The sequence below is a fragment of the Pleurodeles waltl genome, chromosome 1_1, assembly GCF_031143425.1.
Source record: "Pleurodeles waltl isolate 20211129_DDA chromosome 1_1, aPleWal1.hap1.20221129, whole genome shotgun sequence".
In the NCBI taxonomy this organism is placed as follows: domain Eukaryota; kingdom Metazoa; phylum Chordata; class Amphibia; order Caudata; family Salamandridae; genus Pleurodeles; species Pleurodeles waltl.
In genome coordinates, this window is record NC_090436.1 from 254,842,309 (window position 1) to 254,863,048 (window position 20,740).

General features: G+C 45.9%; 1 protein-coding gene across 2 annotated transcripts in view; it reads right to left on the reverse strand.

Moving 5' to 3' along the window:
- Positions 1-20,740, reverse strand: part of C1_1H5orf34 (chromosome 1_1 C5orf34 homolog) — a 236,186-nt gene that overhangs the window by 89,376 nt on the left and 126,070 nt on the right. The window contains exon 7 of one of the 2 annotated variants that reach the window (XM_069221520.1): positions 10,818-10,909. The exons of the other annotated variant lie outside the window; for it this stretch is intronic. Coding sequence (XP_069077621.1) covers positions 10,818-10,909 — 92 coding nt within the window. The remainder of the gene's footprint in view (positions 1-10,817; positions 10,910-20,740) is intronic. 2 annotated transcript variants of the gene reach the window in all.

Sequence of the window (20,740 nt, forward strand, 5' to 3'; positions counted from 1 at the left end):
ACTCCGACACCCTCTCTGGCCAACAGCAAGCTGACTGCAGGCAAGTCCTCCAGCAGTTTGCTGAGCTATTTTCCCTAACCCCTGGTCAGACACACCTGTGTACCCATGATGTGGACACAGGGGACAGCATGCCTGTCAAAAACAACATTTTTAGACAGTCTGATCAAGTTAAGGAAAGCATCAAAGTGGAAGTCCACAAGATGCTGGAATTGGGAGTGATTGAGCACTCTGACAGCCCCTGGGCTATCCCAGTGGTATTAGTCCCCAAACCTCACACCAAAGGTGGCAAGAAAGAGATGAGGTTCTGTGTGGACTACAGAGGGCTTAATTCTGTCACAAGGACAGATGCCCATCCCATTCCAAGGGCAGATGAGTTAATAGACAAATTGGGTGCTGCCAAATACCGGAGTACCTTTGACTTGACAGCAGGGTACTGGCAAATAAGAATGGCACCAGGAGCAAAAAAGAAAACAGCATTCTCTACACCTGATCGGCATTACCAGTTTACTGTGATGCCCTTTGGCTTAAAGAATGCCCCTGTCACCTTCCAAAGGTTGGTGAATCAAGTCCTTGCTGGCTTGGAGTCCTTTAGTGCAGCTTATCTTGATGATATTGCTGTCTTTAGCTCCAACTGGCAGGATCACCTGGTCCACCTGGAGAAGGTTTTGCAGGCCCTGCAAGCAGCAGGCCTCTCTATCAAGGCATATAAATGTCAGATAGGGCAGGGTACTGTGGTTTACTTGGGACACCTTGTAGGTGGAGGCCAAGTTCAGCCACTCCAACCTAAGATCAAGACTATTCTGGACTGGGTAGCTACAAAAACCCAGACTCAAGTCAGGGCTTTCCTTGGCTTGACTGGTTACTATAGGAGGTTTGTGAAGAGATATGGATCCATAGTGACACCCCTCACAGAACTCACCTCCAAGAAGATGCCCAAGAAGGTAAAATGGACTGCAGGATGCCAACAGGCCTTTGACACCCTGAAACAAGCTATGTGCGCCGCACCAGTTCTAAAAGCTCCAGATTACTCTAAGCAGTTCATTGTGCAGACAGAGGCCTTTGAACATGGGATAGGAGCAGTCCTGTCCCAGACAAATGATGATGGCCTTGACCACCCTGCTGCTTTCATTAGCAGGAGGTTACTCCCCAGGGAGCAGCATTGGAGTGCCATTGAGAGGGAGGCCTTTGCTGTGGTCTGGTCCCTGAAGAAGCTGAGACCATAACTCTTTGGTACTCACTTTGTAGTTCAAACTGACCACAGACCTCTCAGATGGCTCATGCAAATGAAAGGAGAAAACCCTAAACTGTTGAGGTGGTCCATATCCCTACAGGGAATGGACTTTATAGTGGAACACAGACCTGGGACTGCCCATGCCAATGCAGATGGCCTATCCAGGTTCTTCTACTTAGAAAATGAAGACTCTCTTGGGAAAGGTTAGTCTCATCCGCTTTCATTTGGGGGGGGGGGGGTAAGGGGGGAGGGTTGTGTAAGGAAATGCCTCCTTGGCATGGTTACCCCCTGACGTTTTGCATTTGCTGATGCCAAGTTATGATTTGAAAGTGTGCTGGGACCTTGCTAACCAGGCCCCAGTGTTCTTTCCCTAAACTGTACCTTTCTCTCCACAATTGGCATAACCCTGGCACTCAGGTAAGTCCCTTGTAACTGGTACCCCTGGTACCAAGGGCCCTGATGCCAGGGAAGGTCTCTAGGGGCTGCAGCATGTCTTTTGCCACCCTAGGGATCCCTCACTCAGCACATGAACACTGCTTCACAGCTTGTGTGTACTGGTGGGGAGAAAATGACTAAGTCGACATGGCACTCCCCTCAGAGTGCCATGCCAACCTCACACTGCTTGTGGCATAGGTAAGTCACCCCTCTAGCAGGCCTTACAGCCCTAAGGCAGGGTGCACTATACTACTGGTGAGGGCATAAGTGCATGAGCACTATGCCCCTACAGTGTCTAAGCAAAACCTTAGACATTGTCAGTGCGGGGTAGCTATAAGAGTACGTGGTCTGGGAGTTTGTCAAACACAAACTCCACAGTTCCATAATGGCTACACTGAAAACTGGGAAGTTTGGTATCAAACTTCTCAGCACAATAAATGCACACTGATGCCAGTGTGCAATTTACTGTAAAATACACCCAGAGGGCATCTTAGAGATGCCCCCTGAAAACATACCCAACTTCCAGTGTAGGCCGACTAGTTTTTGCCAGCCTGCCACGCACCAGACATGTTGCTGGCCACATGGGGAGAGTGGCTTTGTCACTCTGTGGCCAGGAACAAAGCCTGTACTGGGTGGAGGTGCTTCTCACCTCCCCCTGCAGGAGCTGTAACACCTGGCGGTGAGCCTCAAAGGCTTACCCCCTTTGTTACAGCCCCACAGGGCATCCCAGCTAGTGGAGATGCCCGCCCCTCCGGCCACTGCCCCCACTTTTGGCGGCAAGGCTGGAGGAGATAATGAGAAAAACGAGGAGGAGTCACCCCCCAGTCAGGACAGCCCCTACGGTGTCCTGAGCTAAGGTGGCCCTTACTTTTAGAAATCCTCCATCTTGTAGAAGGAGGATTCCCTCAATAGGATTAGTGATGTGCCCCCCTCACCACAGGGAGGAGGCACAAAGAGGGTGTAGCCACCCTCAAGAACAGTAGCCATTGGCTATTGCCCTCCCAGACCTAAACACACCCCTAAATTCAGTATTTAGGGGCTCCCCAGGACCTAGGAAACTAGATTCCTGCAACCTTAACCAGAAGGAGGACTGCTGACCTGAAGCCCTGCAGTGAAGACGGAGACGACAACTGCTTTGGCCCCAGCCCTACCGGCCTGTCTCCCAACTTCGAAGAAAACTGCAACAGCGACGCATCCAACAGGGACCAGCGACCTCTGAAGCCTCAGAGGACTGCCCTGCAACCAAGGACCAAGAAACTCCCGTGAACAGCGCCCTGTTCAACAATCTGTAACTTTCTTGCAACAAAGAAACGACTTTGAAGACTTCACGTTTCCCGCCAGAAGCGTGAGACTTTCCACTCTGCACCCGACACCCCCGGCTCGACCTGCGGAAAACGAACACTACAGGGAGGACTCTCCGGTGACTGTGAGCCCGTGAGTAGCCAGAGACGACTCCCCTGAGCCCCCACAGTGACGTCTGCAGAGGAAATCCAGAGGCTCCCCCTGACCACGACTGCCTGTAACAAGGGACCCAATGCCTGGAACCAACACTGCACCCGCAGCCCCCAGGACCTGAGGGAACCGAACTCCAGTGCAGGAGCGACCCCCAGGCGACCCTCTGCATAGCCCAAGTGGTGGCTACCCCGAGGAGCCCCCGTGCCTGCCTGCATCGTTGAAGAGACCCCCCAGGTCTCCCCATTTCTTTCTATACAAAACCCGACGCCTGTTTGCACTCTGCACCCGTCCGCCCCTGTGCCACTGAGGGTGTACTTTCTGTGCCTGCTTGTGTGTCCCCCGGTGCCCTACAAAACCCCCCTGGTCTGCCCCCCGAGGACGCGGGTACTTACCTGATGGCAGACTGGAACCAGGGCACCCCTGTTCTCCACTGAAGCATATGTGTTTTTGGGCACCTCTTTGACCTCTGCACCTGACCGGCCCTGAGCTGCTGGTGTGGTAACTTTGGGGTTGTCTTGAACCCCCAACAGTGGGCTACCTTGGACCTAACTTTGAACCCTGTAAGTGTTTTACTTACCTGTGAACTAACATTTACTTACCTCCCCCAGGAACTGTTGATTTTCGCAGTGTCCACTTTTAAAATAGCTTATTGGCATTTTTGTCAAAACTATACATGATATTGTGATTATTCAAAGTTCCTAGAATACCTGAGTGAAATACCTCTCATTTGAAGTATTACTTGTAAATCTTGAACCTGTGGTTCTTGAAATAAACTAAGAAAATATATTTTTCTATATAAAAACCTATTGGTCTGGAGTAAGTCTTTGAGTGTGTGTTCCTCATTTATTGCCTGTGTGTGTACAACAAATGCTTAACACTACCCTCTGATAAGCCTACTGCTCGACCACACTACCACAAAATAGAGCATTAGAATTATCTCTTTTTGCCACTATCTTACCTCTAAGGGGAACTCTTGGACTCTGTGCACACTATTTCTTACTTTGAAATAGTATATACAGAGCCAACTTCCTACAATTATAACCTACAAAACAGAGAAGCACTATCTTGACTGCCTCTTTCTTTTCTGCTCTGCAGTCCAGATAAGTGCCTCTCTGTTTTGTACCTTGTATATAATATTGTGTATAACTACATGCCTTGTAATGTCGTGCTACTAGTGCTGTATCACTGCTATCCGTAGTTTATTTTCACAGCTTCTATGAGCCCTCGGCGCTCGTTGTTCACAGCATGACTGTGGTTCAGTCCACTTTCCTTCCCATAAGGTGCCAATATATTTCGTATTGCATTGTTCATTTATTTCATGTATTTTCATTTATTTTATTTTACTGCCTGTCACACGGTTAAGCCCTGATTACAGTTTTAGTTCAGTGCGCTTCCAGGCAGCGAGCGACAGCCCCGCCTGAGAGTGCAGACATGTGCATAGCCCAATTGGGCTACGCACGCGTTCCTCTTGGAAGTTTGCTGAAGCATCTTTCTCTCACGCTCTGCAACTTTAAGAGAAACATCACACTGGTGCTGCCTCCTCCAGACTGGAATAATAGGGTGAAGTTGCATGCAAATGAGACTTTAAGGCGATTTGAATTGACAATCAGACTTTTTTCCTGATTGGTGGAGTTTATTCTCCTGCCCAGTATAATAATTTTTTAATCCATTAGTCATTTGAAGCTTTAGGGCCAGTTACCAGCTAAAGCTCCGATAGACGCCCTGCACATCAGAGTATCCCAGGGCTGCAATAATTAATAAGAGTCCATTCCTTTCCCTCGTTTACACATTATTAACCCTTGTTTCCCTCTGGGGACCTAAGAGTGATAGGCTTCATTCTCTTGTGACCATGTCTGATTACAAGCCCTTTGACCAGGGCCTTCAGGCTTTTGGGCCTAACGAAGATGAGGATTAATACTACAATCATGGATTTGTAGAGATCATTGACCAATCTGTCCAACTCTCTGTTGACAAAACCTTTTCTTCAGCCCTTCAGCCCTTCATCCCATCTCTGAACGACTTGAAGAACTTTCTGGATGTTCTGCTGCTCCCTCTCCTACCCATCCAGTTGGCTCCTCCCAACCATCAGACCCTACCCCTGACCCCCTCCTGGCCACATTCGGAGGCCTGTAGTAAGTTATCTCAAGGGGTTTAGGTTAACACGCATACAGTACCAAGAAATGCTCAAAATCTCCAGTTCCTGTGACATCACCTGGCACTGATACTGATTTGGATACTACTACTTCCTCTCATCATTCAAAATCCTCTAAATGTTCTAAGAAACGTAAGCACTCTTCCTCTTCCCGTCCCAGCTCCCTCCACTCCAATCATTTCACTTTTGAGCCATCTGACATCATTCCAGCTCCCTCTGTTTCGGACTATATGCAACATCATCCTCGCAAGGGTTTTGAAAAGAAGTCCGAACCAGACTTAGAGCAGAGTGCCCCGGGCCCGATCTTCCCATAAAACTGCTCAAACTCCTGAGATTGATTCAAATATGCTCACCTTCCTAAATACATTTTCCAAAGACCCCAAGAAGAGAATAGACAGATCCCTCCAAGCCTGTCAGGATAAACTTCTTGATGTAAAAGGCCCTCTAGCAAAAAGTTTAGAATTGGCCCTCAAGACACGGGCGCCACCATCCATCCTGAGGTGTTATAGGGGTGAATGCAGAGAGCGATCTGTCTACTGGGCAAGGCCAATTGTGCACTGGCCTCTGAAAGGCACAAGCTGGTGCTTTTAAGGATTGACCCCCAGTTGGTGGAATTGGCCATGCCCGAACCAGGTCCTTTAGCCGAAGGATAACTTTTGGGGAACGACTTGTGTAATATTTTGGCAAATTCGTAAACACCTTTGCTTCACTTGACAAAGCACAGTCTTCTATAAAGAAGGTTTTCAATCCCCTTTTTTCAGCCGGGCCAGTTGAGGCAGAGGACATCTGACCAGCCTCTTCACCATCAAAGTCCTGAATGAGGTTTTGTCTACCGACGCACAGGTTACTGGCAAGACCCCTCACAAGCGGGCTTCTTTCCCTCAAGATCCAGGAGCTTCTGAGGATGCTATAACAGAGGGGTCAACAGAGGTTACCAGGACTCCAACAATCAATCAGCAGGTAATGATTCCTCCTCTTCTTTCAAATCTTCCACTGGGAAGCATGTTATGACACTTTGTACATAATTAGCTCAAGATGGCGATGGATTGTTAGGTGTTGGACACAGTTCAAGGTTACCCTATAGAACTTTCTCAAAGCCTGTTCAAAACTCCCCTCCTCTCCTCCCAACTAGATATGATTTTTATAGACTTCGAGGTTCAAGAGCTTTTGGCAAAACAGGCTATTGCGCCAGCTTTTTGTCACCCAAAGGGTTTTTGCAGGAATGTGTTTCTAGGTTCGGAAGAAAGGTGGAAGTCAGAGACTGTTTCTCAACCTCAGACAGTTCAATCCCTAGGTGATTTATTGACATTTCAAAACAGAAGATATTCACCTTCTTCGAGATCTGCTTCAAAGAAAGGATTGGATGGTGCACCTAGACCTCAAAGACACCTATCTCCCCATTCCTAGTTTTCCCCCACAAACGATCTATCTTCAATTCCAGTGGCAAAATCAGTGGTATGAGTATCTCTCTCCCCTTCGGGCTATCCTGAGCTCCTTCAGCATTCACAAAAATCATGAAACTAGTGGTAGTGGGTTTGAGGGAGATGGGGGTCCACATGATCCTCTATATAGACAACAGGATTCTCATGGCACAAGACAAGATTCAACTCCTGACGCATTGTCTTGGGCAGTGGTCCCTGGATTTGGGTTTCATAATAAATTCCAAAAAATTCATGATGATTCCTTCCCAACAGACAGTTTCTTGACTTTCAGGTGGACTCAGTAAAACTGACTCAACTTCTTCTTCTGCCCCAGAAAGGAACGTCTATCAGACAAGATTTGAAGACAACTCTGTCCAATCAGATGGTATCTTTGAGATCCCTCTCTCAGACTGTGGGTCCTTTATCTTCTTCTATTCAAGCTATTTTCACCGGTCCCTTACACTACAGGGCCCTTCAATGGTTGAAGATTCACTATCTCCAAAAAAGTCTTGCCTATGATTCTCAGGTTCCCTTATTTCCCAAGGTGTGACGAATTTTCCACCAGCGATCAATGATCCTCAGAAGAGTTAAGACTTCACATAAATTCCCTAAAACTGTTAGCAGGTTTGTTCGCCATAAAGTCCCTTTCCCCCATGAAGAGCAACTGCTGCATTCTCCTGAGGATGGACATTGGGACAGCAGTTGGATATATCAATCAATTGGGGGACACCAGGTCTCACCTGCTAGCGAACATCGCCAGGGAGTTTTGGCATTTCTGTCTCAGTCAGAAGATTACGATGCTAGCGGAATACATTCCCGGCAAAAGATAACAAGGTAGCGGATTGGAACTCCAGGTTTCTGGTGCATTACAAAGACTGGAAGCTCCATCTTCTGATTTTTCAGGAGGTGATGTGTTCCCTGGCCAAGTGGATTTTTCACATCTCGTCTGAAAGCTCAACTGAAAGATTTTTACAGTTGGAGACCGGATTCAATGGCCTTAGCCACAGATGCTTTTCTTCAGAATTGGCACAGCCAGCAGAACTACGAGTTTCCGCCTTTTGCCATGATTCTGAGGGTCACAGCTGAAGCCCAGTATCATTAGTCTTGATAACCCTGGTCTGGAAAGCACAACCTTGGTTTTCAGCTCTTCTGGAGATGTTGGTGTCTCTTCCTATGCTTTCTCCTGCAGTTTCTCATCTTCTTTCAGACCCTGTGGGCTTTTCTCATCCTCTTCTCATTCAAGGCCAGTTGGTTCTCATGGCTTGGGAAATATTGGGAGACAGGTCGAGGGCATTTCGACAGCAGCTCCTGCTTTTATACAACAAGCTTGGGCTCCTTCTTCCCACAAGCAATATTCTTCTGCTCCGGGTTGAAAGATGTTCTCAATTTCCTGTCTGAATGTGCTGAATCTGGGTTATGTTACAGGTCAGTAAATAATTTCAGGTCAGCTTTGTCTGCTGAACACAACCTTACTCATGGTAAATAGGTGGGTATGCATCCTTTGATGTGTAAGTTGCTTAAAGTTATCTGAGTGACAAACCCTCCGAAGCCTAGATATTCTCAATTATGGGAGGTAAATTGTGTTCTCTCCCTGTTTGATTCTTAGCCAGATAATTCTGATTTGTCCATAAAACAAATTTCGGCCAAGCTGGCCATGCTGTTATGTTTGGTTTCGTGTCAATGGGTTTCAGATGTCAGAGCTCTTGATTTAGCAGGTAGGTTGTTATCCGGCTTTTCCTCATAATGCCAAATTATGTGTAGTCAAATTTGATATGAAGAACATATATTGAACTGTAGAATTGATCCCTTGGGCCCTCTTTTGTAAGCACTTCCGAAGCCCTTTAAAGCAGTATCTGCCACAACTTTGGTTCGTTGGGTCATGGCAGAAGCGGGCACTGGTGTGTCTGTGTATGGGGGTCATTCTGCCTCGGAGGGCTATGGCCTCCAAAGCATTTGTGCTTGGTTCCAGATTGGAAAACAGTTTGCGTGTCGCTGATTGGTCATCTGATTTTGTGTTTAAGACTTTTTATTACAAGCCTATTGTGCATGTTTCTTCTGCTGTGGTTTGTCAGCTATGAACCAGCATAATCAGAGCATCCAGCACTGCCATGCAATAGAAAATTGTCTAGCAGTTGCAACAAATTTTTTAGATTCTATTAAGGACACCGAGGCAAGGATTATCCGAATCATTGGGTCAGGTAAGAAGTTGTGACAGCATTGGTTTGATATAGGTTATGTAGGTCATGATTCTGACTCTTATTTTTTACCCACCCTTGTGATTTTTTTTCCAGGGTTGTGGTTCTGGGTTCATATCTTCCCTTTTATTTTTAGGCTCTGATTACAAGCAAGGCTGAAGTGTCTGGGATTTCCAATTTCCTTTGGATGTTAGTTCTTTTCTGGAACTTTACAAGTCTAGGTTAAGGGGATTCCTGGTCCGATGGTTTGTTCCTGTTATGGACTCTGTTTGATTAAGTTGGACGGTTCTTAAAGCAAAGAAAGAGGAGGTTGAGATGGTGCTTCTCTGTTTTGTAGGTTATAATCATATACTATTGGTGGACTGTGCTGGAGGCGTGGTTCAAAGCCTCATGGGATATGCAGTTTGTTTATATGTTTTATTGTTTTTTGATTGTCTGCTGTATTTGTAGGAAAGATAGAGAAAGCATAATCCTCGTGTCTGTGTCTTTAATAGACTCTAAAATTCTTGTTGCAAGTGCTAGAAAATTTTCTATGCTCAATGGAGGGAACCATTCCGAAATAATGAAAGAATTTCCTGAAAAAGCTGATCAATTAACATATCGATTCTGTGCCTGAAACTGTGGGACTCTTGGAGCCAAAATGAAAGAAAGGATATAACATACTGAGCTTTGATTTAGTAGGATGTTACTTACTAAGCTTCTGAATTTAATGAGACTGTAAGTGGAAATATGTAAAGGAACTAATAAACAATAGTCTGAAGTAAATGAATATTGTGATTTCTGAGACTTATAAGTAATAATTTGGGGGAAATTTACACTCAAACTCTCACATTTTGCTCACTTTAGGTGTAGTTGGCCCTATCCTCATGAGTGTAAGACTCCCCACTCTCAGTGAAAAATAGGGTAACAGGTAGCAAATAAGAGTGACAGGCATTCTATTCTGGTGTAAACATTGTGTTTGTGTTTTATCACTACATTAATATTTTACCTAAAGAAGATGCAATTATAATGAAACGCCTGGTTAGAAAATTATACCACCTCTAACTTTACCTTAATAAAAAAGGCTAAAGCTTGTTAGGGGTATTTTTTAATTGCTACTTTTGTATGCATTTTCACATGAAACAAAAGTCAGCAGAATAATAATGGCAATGCATGCTCCTGCTTCTGACTGAGCGATTTCATACAGTACTATGTTCTGCAATAGAGAAGTTTTGCCAGGTTATATCTAAGGCAGGGATTCTGCAGGATCCAAATATATTTACTCATTGGTCAATCTAGGACCCTTGCACCCCCCAACCACCATACCACAGTCCCACCCCATTAAAAAAAGAAAACTTTTAAAATTGTTGCTCAATTGTTAGGTAGTGTTCTTCAAGTCATGTGGTGGAGTCCTGGATATGAGGCTCACCTCAATACCCATGCAGTACAAGAACAGGGCTCCATGAACTATCATTATCAGCATTATTGTGCTTTGGAAGGTCTGAACATGCTCCCAAGAGACACTTTAAAATATCAAAAAGAGACAAAGTATAGGGTATGTCAAAAGGAGTATATCTGATTTACTATGGAAAAGGAAACAGCCAAGGTACTGCAATGCATTCTGACCTTTGAACAGGGGCTGATTCACACCCTAAGAAAAGGCATGGCAGCCTGGGGCTGAGACTGAAAACGGCAAACCCCTTCTCTTGGTACAATCCAAAATCTCACTGGTATCTAGAGATGATGCACAATGGCTCACTTGTTTAAATAAGAACCAGTGTTTTAACTTGGTCTTCCCCATCATAGCAAACCACTTTCTCTGCCTGACCTGGGTTTCCTAACACACCAAAATTAGGACAACGTAGAAACTTAAAAAAATATTGTGATTAAGTGCTACTCAAATGAAAAAAATTACATTTGCATCAATCACATTTTAAGTAGATCCTAACCTCATGGCTTTCATAATTATAGTGCACACAGAATACCGACACTCTGGTGTATCTGGGGGAAGGTTAGTCACTGCATACATCATTTCTTCTCTCTGAAAAATAGAGAAGGAAAAAAAAATTCAAAGAGGACGATCAAATCAAGTGCAAAATTTCAAAGGACACAAATATAAACTGGGTCAGATTAGAAATACAATAGACTGGTGGAAAAATAACAAAATGCAGTTGCTGAATAAACTGGTAAGGGCACCACAAGGTTAGCTGAGACTAAAAATCCAAATGCTCCCTGTTGTCAATGTAGCAAGAAGCTATAAAACATATTTACAAAGGCAGTGGGTGGGAAAGCACCTTGTTGTCTAGCTGTGCATCACTGATATTATTCTGTGTGAAAGTTGGACAGGAAGCTACAAGGTGATTCCGCACACCAAGGGTCCGCAGGGGAGAAAAGAGAACGACAAAATAAGAGTAGGTTAAGGTCACCATGGACTCTGGTGGTTTACAGCGTTGCTATCGTCTTTTGAGAAGAAATCTATGGGATGTTAAAAACTTCAGCATTGTACCATCTTCGCATATTTTTAGTTAGTTTAATAAAAGTTACTGAACTAGAAGTCACAGAATCGAATATGTGCCCCCCTCCTATACCCGGGGCATCTCTTTCATGCCTCACTCTCCATTTCTATTAAAATCTACAGAGACGATTATCTCAGAATTGAAGCAGAAGGCATACCAGGGTGGGTGAAGGTAGTATGGGTGAGCCTTTAGAGTATATAGAGCCCCACAACATGGGTGCTCATAAACTCTTCATGCAATCATTCACTGCCTTTGTGTTAACAAAGTCAGTAGAATGGTAATCCTGTGGGGTTGGCAGGAGGGGCTATGCCATGTTTCTTCTGGAGTCCATCCAAGCATCCACTTTCTCATCCTTTCGGTGGCCATGTAGCATGGAGTGTGGAAGACAATATAAAGTGTGTTGGTTCTACGGATGGTTTTTCTGATCGGTCCTGGGAGCCCTGCAACTTATTTTTCCTCCCACGCAGGAGACCAGGACACAAGAGACCAAATGTATACAATAGAAGGAGGTGGTAAGCAGAAAGGAGGTGGATAAAAAGAACAGAGGGCAGACTAGGTCAATGGAGTTATGTCTTGCTCGCTGCAAGGCCTCTTTTACAGATGTGATTTGCAAACCCCGAGGGCTTCTGCCTACACCTCTCTTCTAGTCTCCGCCGAAGCCTCCCGGGCCCCTATAGACTTACACACTTCCCTGACTGTATGTTAATAGTCCGTATAACGTCAGTTAACAAGCACTCAACCACCATGAACACAACTGCAGTACTAAATACCGTATACCAACATGTAATGCCTTAAACGTTCAAATAAAACCTTCAGCATAGCGCCAAAATCTACCTCCTGACATAAGCAATTTGTGTGAACACAGTCCAATGGGGGTCAAAGTGCTGTACATAGGATCATTTTTCTACTAACTGCGAAAAGAGTGATAAGAAGTAAAAGAGAATATATAATAATATACTAAAATTATATTAACACATTACAACACAAGAGTAGAACTGTTGGGGGCAAATGAGCACAAAAAGAACATAACTTTGACAACTACATTCACCCTTAACAATATAGCGTGTAGGAAAACCACCTTTTTAAGCCTGGTTGACACAGATTTTAACCCTTTTTCCGGATCCTGTTTTTGCTGGACTTGCAATTCTCTGTAGTTACCCCTGCTAAACAGGAGCAAAGTGCCTGTGCTCCTCCTTTAAATGTGGTTGCATTGGCCTATCCCTAGTTGAAAATTCACTTAGGCCTGGAAGCTAAATGCCACCTGTATACTGCAGAACCAATTGTACCATCCAGAGTTGGCCTCACAAATATGGCTTCAGGCCTACCGTGTGTAGCATGGCAGCAGCAGCTTGAAAACCTGCTGTACAGACCTGTCAAAATCACCCTTTTGACAGGTAGGAAAGACTGATTTTAAATATATAATAAATCACCCCTAAGCACACCTTGCTGCCCACAAGGAAGAGTGAATAATATTTAAGAGTGGATCGTGTATGACATTAGAAATGGCATGTTGTCCCAGTGGCTAGGCCCAAAAGGACATTGTGACTGGTCAGGCTGTAACTGACCCAAAGGACAAGTCAAAGTACAGATTATATACTTTAATACATAACTTTTGACCTGTATCAGCTATAGACTCCCATTCAAAGACTTATTTTTTATTTAATAAGCATCTAATTGAATGGTGAATTTGGATATTTATAAAAAAATACTAGAATTGTAACTTTCAGAAAATTACCTTTACCTTGCCGGAAGCTGCTGGAGGATAATTTGCATTGGCTCTCCAGCCATTACCCAGCAAGTACTAAGCCTGAACAAGGTGTAAATTAAGTGTGAAAGTGGGTTGCCGCGCCTGATCATTAGGGCGCTGGCCTGGGCCTGCAACAGTGCTGGCTGGTGCCCAAGGGAGGGTGCAGCGGACAAGCGGCCCAGATATTCAGGAGGCTAGCGCATGGCGTCATACACCTCCCCTCTGGCGTTGGCACAAGCTGAAGAGGACCCTGAGGGGCAGTGGTGAACGGAGGAATAAGCGGCAGGCGAGGGAACCTAGGGCTCGGGCAGCCCACGCCATACGGGACAACTACAACACTTACTTGGCTGCCAGAACTACAACAGCGATGAGGGGTTTGTCTGATAACTAGTTGTTCACGATCCATACTGTGCGCCCAGGGAGGGGGGCGGTTGAGGTGGCGGGATATGGGGTGTTATGGGGTGAGCATGGATGGAGGTCACGATCAGGGCACGTTTCTGAAGAGTCAAGGGGGCACTCCTCGTGCTGGTGTATCTTCCTGGGCCCTAATGCGCGGTTCTGGGGCCTTTGGGATGGCGCAGTGGAGAGCACTTGGGTGGCATAGATGGTCATGGACATCATTCCCGAAGGTAGTATGCTCCTGTATCACCCCCACCCACTTGAAGCTGAGAGGAAAACGTTGCATTGCTGGTGCCTGGGGCTGAACTGATTTGACCGAAGGGAGCCCGTCTGCGGCAGGCGTGAAGGCATACCATCAGGCATGGTGAGAAGTAAGGGACATGTACCCGCACAGGCCAACAGGATGGATAAATACGCTCTCCTCAGGCCGCTTGTGGATGGTGAACCAAGCGGAGCAGCGAATTGGGGTACCAGAGAATGGCAACGGGAGGAGCGGGCTCCTGAGGCTGAGCTGTTGCCGGGGGCGATCATGGCGGCCATCTAGAATGAAAGGGCATACTTTAATCCAATCTGGACACTGTAAAAGTGGACATGCCATTCCTGCAAGCTGATCTTAAAAAAGTAGCGGAAAAGGTCTCAATCACCGAAATGGACATTGCACACTTAAAAGCTACATCTAAGCACCTGGAAAGCCAAGTGGGGTTCTTAATCGGTGAATATAAAAAATTGGCGGCAAAGCTGGAAGATCAGGAGGGGATGGCCAGGAGGAACAATATCAGAGTGGTGAGGGTGCCGGAGGGGGCGAAGGGGAGAGCGCAGAACTCTTTTTGGAAGACTTTATCATAAAAGCACTGCGATCTAAACGACTGTCCACCCTATAAAGGGTGCAAAGAGCACCTGTTCCCCCACTGAAACCAGGGGCCCCTGCCAAGGCCATAAATGTCAGGATCTTCAACTTCCACGACAGAGAAGCAGTTTTGCAAGCAGCAAGGACGAGAGGAGATGTTCCACATGAAATTACAACAGTCCGATTCTTCCCAGATTTCACACTCCAAGTACAACAATGCAACTTCCAGGAGGTTAAAATGGTACTAAGAGACAGAGGCTTGAAATATATGATGCTGTACCCAGCCAGGCTGCGGGTGATTGCAGAGGGAAAGACCTGGCACTTCATCGCCCCGGAAGAAGTATGGGAGTGGCTGGCACACTCCTGGACAGCGGTCCAAGTGTGAGACTAAGTTGCGGCAACACAACACTGACCGGCCCAGTGGGACACAGGAAATTGATGAGGATGGACAGTCTTCAGAAAAGCCAACACAACCATAGTGCCTAGGCCACCTGGTGGGTTGTTGATGCTAGACAAGTTTGGGGTGGGGGCCAGGGTGGTTTCCCTCCCCCTCTCCCCACTTACATAGAAACCAGAATTACAATGACATTGTAGAGTCTTAAGGGGTGGTGTGGGACATAAATGGGTTTTGCGGGGCACAAAAACTAAAGAATGTTTCTAAAGTAGATGGGGGGGGACAAGGAATCCACAACAACAAACTGATTAAGGCCTTAATTTCTGAGATATCCTAAGGTGTTTTGGGGGGATCCTATGCAGCGTAAGCTTGACTGGGCAGGTTGAGCCACCTGTGGCAGCGCTGGTCCATCCAAGTGAATTGAAGTTTTCTTTTGGGGCAACAGTCACTCTGTAAGTTGGGTGGGTGGGGAGTGCAAAGCCTATCCAGCAGGGTAGCAGGGCGGGGGAATTGGGATGTAAGAATTCAACACTGTTATGTACTGCTAAGTTGTGTTTGACTGTTGATTGTTGCTCTTAAGTAACACAACTGACCAGATGGAAGGGTGAGTGGGATCGTATGAGTAGGGGGTAGGAGGTAAGGGGGGCCTACTGACAATGTACCCCTCGGGCCCAATGTCTGTACTAAATACTTGCAATGGCTCGTTCTGTACAGATATTAACATGGAATGTGAATGGGCTGGGCAATCGAATTAAGCGCACCATGATCCTGCGGTACATATATAGGCACACTCCAGATGTAGTCCTACTGCAGGAGACTCAGCTGAGGAAGAACAGATGTCGGGCACTAGACAGGTTCGGCTTCTCCTTGGTCACACATGCAGGCTAAACTACTAACTCCAGGGGAGTGGGGTTGCTTATTAAAAAATGGTTACCTTTATGCCTGTCCTGAACTTGGGGGGACCTGCTCGGCAGACACGTGGCGGTCTCAGGTGTATGGATGGTCAAATACTAAATGTGTGCTCAGTTTATGTGTCCCTGAGGGTACAGACAAAAACGTTGGCTGAGGTGAGGACTTTGCTATTTGACATGCCACTGTTTCTGATGATGCTTGGAGAGTGATCTGAACTTGGTGGTGGATCCAACTACGGAAGAAACAAGGGCCACTGCACAGGGGGAAGGCAGGACCCAAAGGGCCTTTCTAGACACTATGGGGCTTGTGGACTTGTGGAGAAGAACAGCACCCTGAGTTGAAACAGTACACTTACTACTCTGCGACCCATGATAGTTATTCACGTCTAGATTACTTGCTTATTCCACGAGCACACCTGGGATATTACGTGGATATTCTACACAAGCTGAGAGACATGTCGGATCACTCTCCAGTTGTAGTGACGTTGCTAGGCCCAGCCCCAATAGACGTGCTGCCCACCCGGCTAAGTCCCTGGTACTTGAAGGACAAAGGATTTAGTGGCAATCTGAGAGAAAGGACAGAACATTACTTTCAAGAGAATAGTAGCTCAGTCGAATCAGCATGTGTCTTGTTGGAGGCCTACATGATGGTATTGAGAGGACATGCTCAGAATTTAATAGGAGGGAAAAAGAAGGAACATCAGGAGGGATATGGGGCACTGGAGTAAAACATCCTCGCCCTGGAGATATGTGTTGAGGCTGAAGGGGGGACGTCCGCAAACCTCCATCACCAAATTTATCTTAAACATCAGGAATTGCGGGAGGAAGCAGAACATCATGCCCAAGCATATGCCCTGGCCACGCAGACCCCTCTACGATGTTGGGGACAAAGTCTCTACGCTGCTAGCATTGGTTGGACAAAGAAGGACTGAGAGAGTTTCTGGGTTAGAAAGATTAGGGATGCAGAAGGAACGTACTGTGTCTTGAATGCTGACATAGCAGAGCCTTTTGCAAGGTACTATGAGTGGATATACGCCTCAGGGATGCGGGAAACCCAAGAGGGCTGTAGAGAATTTCTGAGAGATATTGAGCTTCCACAACTATCGGATGATGACAGGGAGGCCCAGGATGCTGAATTGTCTGAAAAGGAGGTAGCGCAGGCCTTGCGAATTCTGCAGTCTGGCAAGGCAGCAGGTCCAAATTGGTTGCCCTATGAGTTCTTTAAGTGCAGGACTGATAAACTGGCGAAACCAATGCTAGATATGTCATTGGAGGCACGCGATAAGGCGTGCTTACCACTGGATCAAAGAACAGCGACCATAATAGTGTTGCCAAAAAAGGGGAAATGTCCAGGAGTGTGGCTTGTACAGGCCCATCTCCTTACTAAATACAGAGGTCAAGGTGCTTGCCAAGGCCTTGTTGATTAGGCTACCGAAGGTTGTTAATAATCCAGATTCATGCCAAACAGGAGCACTGCCTCAATTTGAGGTGCCTTTATGGAATTTTACATGCAACTAATTCCTCCACGGCAGAACAGGAGGCCCTCCTGTCACTTGACACCAAAATGGCTCTTGATAGCATAAAGTGGCCTTATGTCTTTGCACTTCTGGAGAGACTAGGATTCGGCCCCGGCTTTTGTAGTTGGATTCGTCTCCTGTAGAGGGAGCCAACGGCCCGAGTTTGGGTCAATGCTACACTTTCCCAGCTCTTTGTTATGCATAGGGGCACACAACAGGGGTGCCCGCTCTCCCCAGCACTGTTTGCTCTAGCACTTGAGCCACTGGCAGCGGGGGTTCGCCAAGACCCCCTAATATGGGGTATCAGGACGTGCGGGTATAGAGGAAAGAATCTCTCTTTATGCGGACGACTTTCTGCTGTATGTCACCAAGCTGCGTAGGTCCATAGATCGGATTCTGCAAATCTTCTGCATCTTTGGGAATCATTCAGGCTATCGTATCAATTGGGAGAAATCCATTGTTTTCTCCTTGGCGGGGATACACTTGTGCTACTGTCGGACTGCCCTGCGCCGATAGTCCGGGATGGATTTACATATTTGGGTATCTATATTACCAGGGATCTGGAGAGATTCTACAAGGTTAATCTCCTCCCGCAGCTGACCAGGTTGCACAAGGATGTAGAGCTGTGGCGCGCTCTGCCATGGTCACTAATGGGGAGGGCAGCGCTATACAAAATAATGCCCCTCCCGTGATTTCTATATGTCCTGAAGAATACCCCATACAAGGTCCCACAAGAGGTATTCCGGAAGACAGAGCAGGAGGTCTGACTGCTGCTGTGGTATGGGGAAGCTTGTGTAAGTTGCAGCGAAGGGTATTTGGGCAACATAACTAGTATTGGTCAATGACTGGGTAATTGCAGACCAGGAGGACCCGTACGTCCGATCTGACAGGGACGCCTTTCACAGTGAGGGCTATGAAGCAGTGCTCTATTAGCGCTCAGGGCGGCGCGGGTGGCCGTCCCACACCGAGACTGGTGTGCAAATGTGGAGAGAGGCATACCGGTATCTGGGGCAGGAGCACAACCTCTCAGCCCGGCCACCCCAGTGGCACAGTGACTTGTTGAGGGAAGTGGGTAGACTGAAGAGCTTCAAAAAGTGGGCACTAGTGGGCTTTGACCATCTGTGCAATGTTTGGAAGGATAGGTTGTATATCTCATTTGAGGAGCCTACATCACAGTACAAGATGCCCGACTTGGAGCGATTTAGATATCTTCAGTTGGGGCACGCCCAATGCTGTCATATACAGGAGGGCAAACAGCTGTCAGATGCAACCCTATTAGAGGATCACCTCCTCACGGAATTGTTAGAAGTTAAAGCAATCTCATTAATACATAAGAAACTGATGAACAACTCCCCAGATTCAATTATTTCCATTTGGGAGGCTTGGGGGGAAGGTGGGATTGGGAGGGCTGGAGGATGACAACTGGTTACAGGCACTCCAGAGCCCCAGAGAAGTGGCCATTCGTGCCCGTTTCAGATTGATTCAGCTGCTAGTTCTTCACAGGGCAAATTACTCCAGGGTGCTACTACACAGGATGGGCTGGGGATATTGCTCAATGTGTTTGAGGCAATGTGGGCAAGATGGGACATTTTACCATATCCTTTGGTCATGTCCTGCAATTCAACGTTATAGGGAGGGGGTGTTGGGGATTATGGCTCTGGTTCTTGGGCATGCAGGTTCCTTTGGATCCTAAATTACTCCTTTTGAACATCAGTAGTGAGGAAAGTTGGCTGAAATACCAATGTATATGGCTGATCATGGCAGCAATAGTAGCCAAACGTAATATTGCAAAAGCCTTGGGGGTTGGAACATCTCCCAGTGTCAAGGCAGGGAAGTCTGACCTGGATTGGTGCAGGGGGGGCCGAGAAGGTGGTCTATCAGAGTAGGGGTGCCTCAAAAATGGGATAAGATATGGGGCAGTTGGAGAGTATATGGAGAGGGAGAGTGGGAGTATGATTAACTGAAAAAAGGCTTGCAATCTGATTGTGATTACGATGTGCCCACAACCCTCTCTTGCATTTATGGTGTCCCCAAGAATGTAGGGTTTACTCCTGCCTACATAAGATGTTACACCTTTCTTTAAAAAAACTGAGTATTACTGTGTTAATGGTGGTCAATTGTCAACTGTGTACAACAATTGTTTAAACTTGTTAATAAAAATATATATATATTTCTTTTTAAGGGAAAGGACTGGACCTGCTGTCTGTGATCTAGGAGGAGCCCTGAAGGACAGGACTTGCTCCCCTGTGTACCCAGGATAGAGATGGACTTGCTTGTCAGTTAGCTGATCTCTTCTGTGGCTAACGGGACACAAGAAGCTGCAAGAGACATTTTCCTGACTTGCCCATCAAACCAGTGGCATTGTAACTGAACTTTGCTGTTGACCTCTACCTGACACACAGAGTCACCAAGTGCCTTCCCCTGGGGTCCTAAGGGCATTAGAAATGTATGCCTGTGGTTATTTATGCACCAGAAGATGTACGTTTCTTTCACAGCTCCTAAGCATTAGCAGGACCTGCCAGATAAGGGATCTGATCTGCAGTGCCACAGCATCTGACAGAATTGCAGACTTATCCCGCTCAAATGGCACTGGTACTTTGAAAAAAATGACTAATTTCTATTCTGCATTGGGACTTAGAAACTTTTCAGCAAGATATCACCTATGCTCCAGCTACAATATCAGCAGTATTACCTTTTTCGAGAGGATTTTTAATCTCAAAAAGTGACATTCTGCTTTGGAACTTAGAAGATACTTTAACACTTTTCTACAAAAAAAGTGACAGTCCCTTTCTGAAGTTGGTCTTAGAAATTCTTTTAAAGTTTTTGACTTTGAGAGTTAAGGAAAGGAGTGTTCCAGGTTACATATCCAGGATGGTAATCCTCTCCGAATTCGAATTGTGTGTCATATGTGCATTTAAGTGTGCTTTGATAGTGCCAGACTGAGCATAGTCATTTTTAAGGTCTCTCCATCAGGTATCAGCCACTGCAAAACACCCCTTTACCTAAACACGGGGAGCAGATTACCACTGGTATCTAATTTAGAGATTATAAGAGACATACTCTCTGAATGATGAAGAAATAATATCCTTTTGCAATAACCAGGAGACCTAACTAGATGTTGCCCTACTTGAAACGTGTTGCAGCTGTGCTTGAAAAAACTGTGGTCTTGAAGAATGCACACATTATTTCATTCCCAGCACAGAAACGTGCATCAACCATATATATTATTTGTTTGATACCATTAACTGCAAGGTTCTGATCATATTGTTTCATACCACCTACGGTGATCAAATATCCATAAATTCTACATCTGTCTATGAAAAGTTGTTTTGTATTTTTTGTATTTCAATCAATTAAATAACAATAGATAAGTCGTGAATTGTGGTCTGTACCATGTGAGATACGAATTAACCTTCTGCAGTAATGTAGGGATTTTAAGGAAAAGTAATTGATGATGCTATTTTTGATGTCACAATTAAAAAACGTTTCAAAGATTCAATAATAAAAGAAATTAATTAAGTGAATATCTTATTGTTTGGCT